The sequence below is a fragment of the Mustela nigripes genome, chromosome 12, assembly GCF_022355385.1.
Source record: "Mustela nigripes isolate SB6536 chromosome 12, MUSNIG.SB6536, whole genome shotgun sequence".
In the NCBI taxonomy this organism is placed as follows: Eukaryota; Metazoa; Chordata; class Mammalia; order Carnivora; family Mustelidae; genus Mustela; species Mustela nigripes.
Genome location: NC_081568.1, coordinates 82,424,618 through 82,437,032, shown reverse-complemented (window position 1 = coordinate 82,437,032; position 12,415 = coordinate 82,424,618). Strand labels below are relative to the sequence as shown.

The window sequence follows — 12,415 nt, the reverse complement described above, 5'->3', positions numbered from 1 at the left end:
CTGAGCAGAGAGCCCGATGCGGGACTCGATCCCAGGACTCTGGGATCATGACCTGAGCCGAAGGCAGCGGCCTAACCCACTGAGCCACCCAGGCGCCCCAATAAATAAATAATAAAATAAAAATAAGAATGGCAAGGGCGCATGGTTGGCTCAGTCGGTTAAGCGGCTGCCTTTGGCTCAGTTCTTGATCCCTGGGTCCTGGGACTAAGCACCTCATTGGGCTCCCTGATCAGCGGGGAGCCTGCTTCTTCCTCTCTCTGCCCTTCCCCCAACTTGTGCTCACAGGCACGCGAGTTCTCTCTCTCTCTCTAATAAATGAATAACATTTTTAAAAATAAAAGTAAGTGAGAATGGTAGAAAGAGACAATCTCATTTTTTTCTGCTGTTAGGAGAACCTTTGAGGAGTCTCATGACCCAAAAGGTAGAAAGCTGGGTAATACGAGGTTTCTAGCAAGAAGCAGGCACAACATTGAGATTACTGGATAAATGAGGGGAGTTAAACCCAGATACCTTAAACATGTATTTAGTCTTCACACTCTGAAAAACAAATGCAGAGTAAGGTTGCTCCTGATGAAATATATTTTGATGTGATGTGTTAAGCTTCAAGATGAATAGTTACAAGAAGGTAAAAGAGCAAAAAAAATCTAGATTCTTAAGAGAGTGATCACAGATATTAAGTATTTGTGCAATATGAGTGATTGTTAGTAACTGATAGTTAGAATTCTGTACCAAATACAAAAAGCATGTTTACAGCCAACGGAATGGGACCATTTAAATTTAACAGTTCTTAATCTGTATCCATAAAGTACACTATGAAGGAAATTGGTGGTCTGAAATAGTAAATCACACCGATCAAATGGTGAAACTTAAATACACTGGGGAATTTCATGCTGTAATTTTCTGTACCTTTATCACTGTTCTTATTCTTTCATCACCCCCACTATATAATCCTTAAAATCTGACAATTATAATACTGCAGTAGCTCCGGCACCAATGCTAACAGTAGTCCAACCAAACTTCCAGAGTGAATTGCAAAAATCCGAGCATGACTAAGATCCTTGATAATTTACACAACAAATGCAGGACTACTTCTTACTTCTCTTACCTCAGAGTATTTAAAATCCTTTAGCTATTTATTTGTAACCAAAGCTTATGAAAATTCACTTTAAGTAACTACAGGGACAAGAATATTTGGGAATGAAGATGATTTTAAGATTTTAAATCCATGGCTATATTAAATACACACATTTCTAGATAGAAAGGGGCTTCTGTTATAAAAAGAGATTAGAAAACACAGTAATACCCATCTAAAATTACTATTCTATTATAGTCTCTAAAAGGCCTTAACCATACAATCAAGGGGTTACTATTGATTTTATAGATACCTAAATTTGTAAGTATGTAAAGACAAATTAAGTGATCCACTCAAGATCAGGCAGAAAGCACACCTATGGAATGAAAACTCAGTTACAATTCCACAGAGTTAAAAATCTATTTTATACCACATGTACTTTCCTACTGTAAATCCGCATTCTATGGCTCAACCAGTAGTTCTGTTCTAATTAAAGAACAAACAAAAGAAATCTCTGTAAGTTTAATGGAAATTAGAAATATGAGGACTCCTTAAAATTCACATCTTGCATAATAACGTTCTAAGAACATCTTTCAATTATCTATCTTTTATTTAAAAAATAACTATCAACAAGAATGAATTTTCATCAGGGGAAGTTAACAGAGATATTGCCCTAAAAATGTAAAGTAAAATGAGGTTTTATGTGTAAAACCTCTAATTTGTCTTTTTCCTCCTTAATGAAATCTCCACTGCAGGTATATGACACATCTGCTATGCTGGCACATCAGCTTCACAGATTTCATACATATACCCAATCCCAAGACCAAAGAGCAAAGGTCTTTCTTTACCTTAGTCCCCAACCCAAGAAACACTACTTAAAAATATCAAAGTCTGGGCACCTGGGTGGCTCAGTGGGTTAAAGCCTCTGCCTTTGGCTCAGGTCATGATCCCAAGGTCCTGGATCGAGCCCCGCATAGGGCTCTCTGCCCAGCGTGGAGCCTGCTTCCCTTCCTTTCTCTCTGCTTGCCTCTCTGCCTGCTTGTGATCTCTGTCTGTCAAATAAATAAATAAATAATCTTTAAAAAAAAATCGAAGTCTATTTGTTTTAGGAAAAACCAACACTACTTAAATCTCTTCCATTTCCAGAAAAGTCTACGTTTCTGAATATGGGCTCAATTTTAAGTTTGTTTTTTTTTTTTAAAGATTTTATTTATTTTTTTGACAGAGATCACAAGTAGGCAGAGAAGCAGGCAGAGAGAGAGGGAGGAAGCAGGCTTCCTGCTGAGCAGAGAGCCTGATGTGGGGCTTGATCCCAGGATCCTGGGATCATGACCTGAGCCAATGGCAGAGGCTTAACCCACTGAGCCACCCAGGTGCCCCTCAATTTTAAGTTCTACCTTGGTGTAATATTTGTTTTAGAAGTGAGACAATTATGCTCCCTTCCACAGCACATATACTAAAAAAGTGAGACAATTAATGAATATGCTACTGAGCCACTGGGAGGAAAAAAAACAAAACACAATCTCTTAATGTATATCAACAACCAATAAAAATATTCTCGGGGGGTGCCTGGGTGGCTCAGTGGACTAAGCCTCTGCCTTCGGCTCAGGTCATGATCTCAGGGTCCTGGGATGGAGTCCTGCATTGGGGGGGGGGGTTTGGCTCTGCCCCGCAGGGGGCCTACTCCCCGCCCCCCCCCCCCCCCCCCCGCCTACTTGTGATCTCTCTCTCTCTCTGTGTCAAATAAATAAATAAAATCTTTAAAAATAAATATTCATGGGGTTCATATTAACGGGGTGCCTGGATGGCTCAGTTGGTTAACTGTCCAACTGGGTTTCAGCTCAGGTGGTAATCTCAGGGTCCTGGGATCAATCGGAGTAGGGCTCCACCCTCAGTGGGGAGTCTCTTGAATTTCTCCCCCTCCATGTGCAGGTGCGCCGCCCAGCTACACATGGTCCCCCTCCCTCTAAAATAAATAAATCTTTTTTTTTTTTTTTTTTTTTTTTTTAAGTTGATGTTCTCTGACCAGTAGCTATAGTTAGCTTCAGGGAAGTTAGTCTCAGGAAATAAAGCCAAACACAGAAAATACTGATACCTAATTAACACTAGATAGATAGATATATGTATGTGTGTGTGGTGTAAAAAGAACTTTATATTTTTTTTAAGATTTTATTTTAGAGAGAGAAAGTGAGAGAGAGAGCATGTGCATCAGTAGGAGGAGAGGCAGAGGGAGAAGCAGATTCCCCGCTGAGCAAGGAGCCCAACAGGACTCAATCCCAGGACTCTGGGATCATGACCTAAGCAGAAGGCAGACACTTAACCGACTAGCCACCCAGGCACCCCTGAAAACAGCATTATTTTTAACAGAAAAAGTCAAGTCAGCACAACCATTCTACTGTTCATGAAATATTAGGTATCCAAAGCGATGGTTATAAAAACAATACACAAATATGAAAAATGTTTCTGATAAGAAGGTCAAATGGAAAAATACAGATTAAAAAATTCTACATTTGAGTCTGATTATAGCTATCATATGGAAGCTATCACATGGAAGTTCATATACACAAGAGAAACTAGAAATAAATACAAATAATTTTCTTTTTTTTCTGCATTTTTATAAGAAAAAGTGTATAAAAAAACAAAAAGTCTGCTTCTGATCTGTGTTCAGATTGATTATTCCTTCAATAAAACAACACTGGAAAAACAAGTAAAGGTCCAGGGGGAGCGCCCAGCGGGCTCAGCTGGTGGAGATTGAGAGGTTTTTTTTATTTATTTTTAAAGATTTTATTTATTTATTTGACAGAGAGAGATCACAAGCAGGCAGAAGGGCAGGCAAGAGAGGAAGGGAAAGGAGGCTACCCGGCTAGCAGGGAGCCCGACGCAGGGCTTGATACCAGGACCCTAAGATCATGATCTGAGCTAAAGGCAGAGGCTTTAACCCACTGAGCCACCCAGGCACCCCTGAGTTTTTAACCTTGGGGTTTTAAGTTCAAGCCCCATGTTGGGTGTTGGCATTACTTACAAAAAAAATCTTTAAAAAAAAAAAAAAAGAAAAGAAAGAAAAAGAAGTAATATCTGAGTTGACATTTTCAAATTGTTAATGTGAATAACTATTAAGTTCTAAGAACCTGTTAACAGATATTAAAAAGAGAAATAGGGGAGCACCTGGGTGGCTCAGTGGGTTAAGCCACTGCCTTCAGCTCAGGTCATGATCTCAGGGTCCTGGGATCGAGTCCCGCATCGGGCTCTCTGCTCCGCGGGAAGCCTGCTTCCTCCTCTCTCTCTCTCTGCCTGCCTCTCTGCCTACTTGTGATCTCTGTCTGTCAAATAAATAAATAAATAAATCTTAAAAAAAGAGAGAGAGAGAAATAGGGGTGCCTAGGTGGCTCAGTTGATTAAAGCCTCTGCCTTCGGCTCAGGTCATGGTCCCAGGGTCCTGGGATCGAGCCCCACATCCGGCTCTCTCCTCAGCGTGAGCCTGCTTCCCCCTCTCTCTCTGCCTGCCTCTCTGCCTACTTGTGATTTCTATCTGTCAAATAAATAAAATAAATCTTTTTTTAAAAAAATGAGAGAAATAATGGTACTTCTACTTCTTTTCTTTTCATTTTTTTTTCTACTTCTTTTCAAATAAAAGCTTTCATCTTCCCCTAAAGGCTTTCATGAACTGAAGAAATTACCCCTAGATTTATTTTGGGTAAAAAAAAAAAAAAAAAAATATATATATATATATATACACACACACACACACATATATCTGTCATACGCAAACACCATTTTGATATTTGGACTATGGGTCACAAAGCAGCAGTCACCACCTAAGTACACCCTAAAATCAGACTATTAAAAAAGAAAAATCTAGGGGCACCTGGGTAGCTTAGTCGGTTAAGCATCTGCTTTCGGCCCAAGTCATGATCCCAGAGTCCCAGGACTGAGGCCATGTCGGGAAGCCTGCTTCTCCCTCTCCCTCTGCCTGCCACTCCCCCTTCTTTTGAGTGTGCACTCTCTCTCTCTGTCAAATAATTAAGTAAAACATTTTTTAAAAATCTTATGTTTTAAATTGTCAGCCAACCTGTATGTACATAGAAGTAAAATGATTCATTTAAACATTTACTGATCATTCACTAAAGGCCAAGCATCTTGCTTGGTAATGAAATTACTCTGAGCAAGACATACCTTGCCAAGCAGTCTAGTGGCCAAAAGATGAACATGAAAACAAATAATTACAGTGCAAAATAACGAATGGTTAAAAAAATTAACAACAAAGTAAGTAACAGCCCTGTAAGAGGATGAGACAAGGCAGTAATAGGAAACATAGAGCTATAAAAGCAACTTCTGGCTTCTAGCCTATAGCAGTTGGGCCAGGAAGAATGAAGTCAGACATATTTAGGAGGCAGACCAAAGGACATAAGAACAAATATGTCCTTAACTTAGTATACTAAAACTTGCCAAGAAGTCTTCTGGTCAAAATAAGCCCTTTTCTGTGAAATAGGTAACCGTCTCCTTAAACAAGTCCGACAGCACTTTCGAGGTATACGAACTCCTTGAAGCCACTAACTACATTATCAGAACTACCCAGTCTCAAGAACATAGCTCCAAAATACTCATTTCACCTTTGTAGTTTATTTATCTGAGAGGTCAGGTCTCACAGCTGCTAGGTGACAAATTTTCCCCCCATTTGAGCAGCCCCAGACATTACTAATCAGAATTTAATGTGATTAAGGACTGCAAATCTATGGCACCATGTAACTCCAGAGTTCAACCAAAGTATAACCCCTCCACGACCACTGAACCAATAAAATGATCTTAGTATGTGAAGCTTATCGCTCCCTTATCCATCATACACTCGGAGATGACAACATATTCAATCTCCAAGTGCACTTAAAAAGATCTTGAATTCACTGAATTCACAGAAAGTGCACCTCATAGCCATGGCTTTCCCTAGCAATTCCCAGTCCTATCTACAGGGCCTGCAATGAGACTCTAGCTCCAGCATGCCTTAGATTATTATGAAAGTGACAGTACAGCTTAACATTAATAAGTAATATATTTTTGCAAAAAAGAGTTTAATATATTTTCATATTTCAAAAGCCATAAAATTTCATTTATATTTAATGATTCTAAGGTACACAGGCCCTTTTTATAGCCTACACATTAATATTCATATCATATCAGTGAGGTAGGTAGAAGGCTAATATGATTAACTGTTTAGAGAAAATTTGGAGAATTTCTCTAAAGTCACACAGTAAATCAGACATAGAGACAAACTAGAAACTAAATAACCTGATTCACATAAAGATGTTTTATAATAGAGCAAGTGTCCAAGAAGTATTACAAACACCATCACTCTTTTTAAAACTAACACCAAGACAAATTTTTATAATAAGCCAAACGAGCAACCTTGAATTATATATGTTTATATATATTTAATATATCTGGTATAAATAACTTAAAACATTTCCCACTAAAGACAACGTTTTTGGGTAGAAATGCATGTTTGTTACTGAAAAATGCTTGCCTGAACTTTTTCTAAACTTTTAATTTCTTCAGTGATTAATATATCCCCTAGATTTACTTAGACATTGCTCTTAAAGGATTCACATACTGAAAAATGAGAAGTTATTTCTGAGAGAAACCATGACATCTCCCAATTGCGCATAATCCCTACATAGTCTCTATGACTAAGATATCTAGGATATTTTGGAAGTGAGGCAATATAAAGACATCAAACAAGACTTGTGAGTTCGTCTATTCACGTAACAGTAAGAAAAGAAATATATAAACTTCTTGACTAAGATGGTTTCTCTCCCTGAACTGCACTGCCAACAAATATGGTACTAGGTTTTTCTCTGGCCTGTTAAAGCAGTCATTTCTTCCGGCACCATTCTTCTGTCTTTCCTCTAGTAAAAGTAATAGATAGGTACCACCTCTACAAAAGTAGTGGCAAGTAACAGATAAGTTCTACTAGCAGATGATATATCTAATTTGTCTATAGAGAATAATTACATAGAAAATGGATTTGTTCAAGGCACCTGGGTGGCTCAGTGGGTTAAAGCCTCTGCCTTTAGCTCAGGTCATGATCTCAGGGTCCTGGGATTGAGTCCCGCATCGAGATCTCTGCTCAGCGGGGAACCTGCTTCCTCCTCTCTCTCTCTGCCTGCCTCTCTGCCTACTTGTGATCTTTCTCTGTCAAATAAATAAATAAAATCTTAAAAAAAAAAATTTTTTTAATGGATTGGTTCAGAAATACCTCACTGTATGCCTTTGTTTCACCAGTGACTAGACACAACATGCTTAAAAATCTTTTATAAATGTAGTTAACTGTAAACTAAGCTAAATAAAACAAGCAAAAATGGATCATGCCCAGGGATAGTATGAATTCAACATATCCACTGCAACTCCATTATCTGAAAACCTAACAACTGCTCCAAAATGCTATGTTGTAACAACATGCCAATCTGCCATGAAAATGTTCTTCAATCTGGAATATGCCAAAAGTGAATTTACAAATACAACCCATTTTAGCATATCATTTATTACATTTTAGGGTATCTAAACAAAAAATAATCTCCCATGACAACATACTAAGAATGAAAATATGTATGATATCAGCATTTGCTATTTCTTTCTGTTTCTGTTTTTTTTTTTTTTTTTGCATTTGCTAATTCCTATTACCACTTCCATCCAAAACCATTACGTATATGAACTAAAAATTAGTATGTTTGGGGCGCCTGGGTGGCTCAGAGGGTTAAGCCTCTGCCTTCAGCTCAGGTCATGGTCTCAGGGTCCCAGGATCAAGCCCCCACATCCAGCTCTCTGCTCAGCAGGGAGCCTGTTTCTCCCTCTCTCTCTGCCTGCCTTTCTGCCTACTTGTGATCCTTCTCTATATTAAATAAATAAAATCTTTTAAAAAATTTAGTACTTTTATTTTGTACTTCGAGAAAAGCTACCTATATTATTAAAATCTAAACTGATTTTTAGCTCTTTTTAACCCTAAAAAGGTAACGATTTAAAAAAAAAAAAAAGCATGATGTGTGCTTTCAGTTGAACATGTAACTCAAAACAAATGAGGAAACCAAACTGAAATAATCACTTTAATTTTTTTTTTAAGATCTTATTTATTAATTTGACAGAGAGAAATCACAAGTAGACGGAGAGGCAGCCAGAGAGAAAGAGAGAGGGAAGCAGGCTCCCCACTGAGCAGAGAGCCTGATGCGGGACTCGATCCCAGGACCCTGAGATCATGACCTGAGCCGAAGGCTGCGGCTCAAAGCACTGAGCCACCCAGGCGCCCCTCACTTTAATTTTTTTTTTTTAAAGATTTCATTTATTTATTTGACAGACAGAGATCACAAGCAGGCAGAGGCAGGTGGGGGGGGGGGGTCAGGCTTCCCACTGAGCAGAGTCCCATGTGGGGCTCTATCCCAGAACCCTGGGATCATGACCCAAGCGGAAGGCAGAGGCTTCAACCCACTGAGCCACCCAGGTGCCCCTCAAATAATCACTTTAAAAATACTTTTTACGGGTGCCTGGGTGGCTCAGTGGGTTAAGCCGCTGCCTTTGGCTCAGGTCATGATCTCAGGGTCCTGGGATCGAGTCCCGCATCGGGCTCTCTGCTCAGCAGGGAGTCTGCTTCCTCCTCTCTGCCTCTCTGCCTACTTGTGATCTCTGTCAAATAAATAAATAAAATCTTTAAAAAAAAAAAAATACTTTTTACCCATGAAAATACAGAATATCTATAAACTTATCAGTATAAATAGCCCAAAAAAAGTCAAGAGAAAATACTACTGGGAGGTTTAATAAGTTCCTACCCAAACTAAATTTTCATATTAAGAAAAAAACCAGGGGCACCTGGGTGGCTCAGTGGGTTAAGCCGCTGCCTTCGGCTCAGGTCATGATCTCAGAGTCCTGGGATTGAGTCCCACATTGGGCTCTCTGCTCAGCAGGGTGCCTGCTTCCTCCTCTCTCTCTGCCTGCCTCTCTGCCTACTTGTGATCTCTCTCTGTCAAATAAATAAATAAAATATTTAAAAAAAAAAAAAGAAAAGAAAAAAACCAGAGGTGCCTGGGTGGGTCAGTCAGTTAGTGGCTGCCTATGGCTCAGGTCATGATCCCAGGGTCCTGGGAGGTCCTGGGATCAAGTCCCTCATCAGGCTCCTAGCTCAGTGAAGAATCTGCTTCTCCCTCTGCCCCTTGCCTCACTCTTGCTCTCTCTCTCAAATAAATAAAATCTTAAAAGAAGAAAAAAGAAAACACCACTACCCAGAATAAAACATTTTAGGGAGTTTACAAAAGAAGGGCACTTAACTATAACATTAAAACTTGTCACCTTCTATCAAAGACACACATATTTAACTAAAAAACTCAGAGCCTGTATGCAAAACTGTCCAGCACACACAAACAAGGGTTTATGTTAAATAACATGAAGGTTAAGAATTTTTTTAAACACAGACCTTTTTCTTTTTTTTTTTTTTAAGTCTGTTCCATATGTGGTCAATTTCCCTAAATCTATTTACTTCATGGGCGCCTGGGTGGTTCAGTGGGTTAAGCCGCTGCCTTCGGCTCAGGTCATGATCCCAGGGTCCTGGGATCGAGTCCCGCATCGGGCTCTCTGCTCAGCAGGGAGCCTGCTTCTCTCTCTCTCTGCCTACCTCTCAGTCTACTTGTGATCTCTCTCTGTAAAATGAATAAATAAAATCTTTAAAAAATAATAAAAAATAAAATTAAATTAAATTTAAAAAAAAAGTCTATTTACTTCATTTCCCACCTTTGTCACAATCCATCTCCATCACTGTGCTCCAAAAGTATACTGTAGAAAAAGTATGATGAATACTCAAGCGGCCCATATTCTCCTACAAAACTTTCAAACAGACCATCGCTAATATAAAACCCAAAAGCCTCAGTGTACTTTCACTAACACCTGTACTCTACTCACATATTCCTCATCCTCAGAATATAAATAGCACTTCAGATATCAAAACTCCCCTAATAAAACAAACAAACAAATAAATAAAAACAAAAAAACCTCCCCTAATGCTGTCTCCTTTAACCAGCCTACCTTTACAAGGCTGATACACTGGACTACAGGTGCATCTCTTCCTAGACATTAACGTCCAAGAAATCAAAGGAGCAAAACAACAACAAACAAAGTTAGCTAACAAGATTTCTCAAAAGGACCCGGAAATAGATAATCGGGGAAGTAGCTATCTCGGAAGAGCACCAAAGTCACCATAACTCCATGCCTCCCACACTATGCCTTATTTCCACTTCTGAAAAACTGTATTTTTTCACTACAGTAATCTCATCTAATGAAGCATGCCTGCCCATCCCTTCCTCTTGTACCTTTTCCTTTAGCAGTCCTTTAAGTTTTCCTTTAGAAGTCCTCACCTCTAATAGAATAAGTAGTAGAAATGAGAAGAAGGCAAGAAATGATCCCTTCCCTCCCCCTTCCATGCCTTCTTTCCCAGGAGAGTTAGGTATCATCTCTCTCCAATCCTCCCTTCAGCATTCCCTCTCTTCCCTGTATGAGATGTCTCAGAAACTACCTATACCCCGGTATCCCAAATAAACACACCACAATCCAACCCTCTTACAATGGTTACAAAACAATCAAACAAAGCTGGTACCTCTGCTATCCCTTTGAAGCCTCCCAATATTTCTACAACTAACACCCCCCAAAATATTTTTAAAAAACAAGCCCTTCTCATTCTTTTTTGCTCAACAATATCCTACACCTCACTATCCTCAGTTGCCCTCACAATCCTTCAACAATATTTACAAAACTCTTTAAGTCTTTCTGCTATACCTTTTATTCCTCCAATAGCTATAACTAAAAATGCTTGCATGCTTCAGGTCTCCCCCTTTCAAATACTCCTCCAATAATACTAAATACCAGGGTCGCCCTTTCAACCCTTAAAATTTAAAACCCTTATTTTTTCCAACCCTTAATGGTATTTAGAAGTTATTAGTCCTCCTAGCACTATCAACTCTTGGATAATATTTTAAAATCCCTTCATATCCTTGTTATCATATTTCACAGCTTTCCAGTAATTCCCAAAAACACTTCAATGCCCACATATCCCTTTCAACTACCCCGTGTTTCTCAAATCCTTCAAAATTCTTGAACCCTTACCGCTCATCAATAATCGCTATAAAGCCCTCAATGTCCCTACTACTCCTTTCTGCCCTCACGTTTTTAAAAGGCCCTCCACACTCCGCTTCTGGATCTTAGTCTCACACTAATATCGGTTAATAAAGCCCTCGACATCCTGCTACACCCTTCAAGATCCCAATATTCACGTTTAAAAATCCCTCGACAGCCTTGCGATCTCTCGCAGTTCTCAAACAACAAAATTTTAAATTCCCTCACTATTTCTGCTACCCCTTCCAGCACCTCAATATTTATACTTAAAAAGCCCTCGCTGTCCTTGCCGCCCCCCCCCCCCCCCGCCCCCCACCCCCCCCCCCCCCACCCCCCCGGCCCTGGCCCCCCCCCCCCCCCCCCCCCCCCCCCGGCCCCCCCCCCACAATGGTGATAGTACTACATACAGGACGTAGCCGGGACCTCCCGACCGCGGCCCCTCCGCTCCGCCCTCCCCCACGCCGCCTCCCCTCCCCCCACACCCCCGCGGGCCCCCAACGCCCACGTTCGCCGGCCCTGGCCCAGGCTGGCTCACTCACATCGGCTCCAGTAACTTGGCCAGCCAGGACTTGAGGGCATCCACATCCTCTATGAGCATGGTGCAGGGAAGGCGGGCTCGGCCGCCGCTCTTGTTCAGGCCTGCCGCGGGTCTCCCCTCGCCGCCTCCTCACGCCCTCTTCACAGCTCCCGGTGCCCCAGCCCACCGGGCATCTTAGAAGACTTCAACCTACTCCCCCGGCCGGGGCCTAACAGGAACTAACCCAAGAGCCCTCACTCAACCTAGCCCGACGGCTCAGGTGGGCGGGAGATAGCGCCGAGTGGCGGGCGCAAGAACCAATAGAAGGAAGAAGGCCGTGCGCGCAAAGCCAATGAAAAGGCTCGCTCGCCCCGCCGGCCGGCCGTACCCAGTTAAGAAGGAGGGGATATAGCAAGGTAGGTGGAGAGCTTACGTGAACTCCTGGTGCAAGATGGTATCTTGGAGAAGGTGCTGTGCCTCTTAAAGGGGCCGCGGCTCCTTTTTTGACCACGCCGCCGCCCGCCGCGGAATACCGGTGTCTGCTACTGGGAGTGCCTGGGGGAACCCCGCGAGCCCCTCAGCCTGATTCCTTCCTCTCGTTTTTTCCTGGAAACACACTTGTGTCCCGAAATGACTCAGCTGTAGTAAATCTGCAACACAACGTGCAATACGTTCACGTTCGACACATT

At 41.2% G+C, this 12,415-nt stretch overlaps 1 protein-coding gene across 3 annotated transcripts in view; it reads right to left on the bottom strand.

The window, feature by feature from the left end:
* The window catches only part of RBM27 (RNA binding motif protein 27), a 78,961-nt gene extending 66,941 nt beyond the window's left edge, over positions 1 to 12,020 (bottom strand). For all 3 annotated transcript variants that reach the window (XM_059417841.1, XM_059417843.1, XM_059417842.1), the window contains exon 1: positions 11,749 to 12,020. In XM_059417841.1, the coding sequence (XP_059273824.1) occupies positions 11,749 to 11,807 (59 nt within the window). In that variant the 5' untranslated portion in view covers positions 11,808 to 12,020. The remainder of the gene's footprint in view (positions 1 to 11,748) is intronic.
* Positions 12,021 to 12,415: the final 395 nt, after the last annotated feature.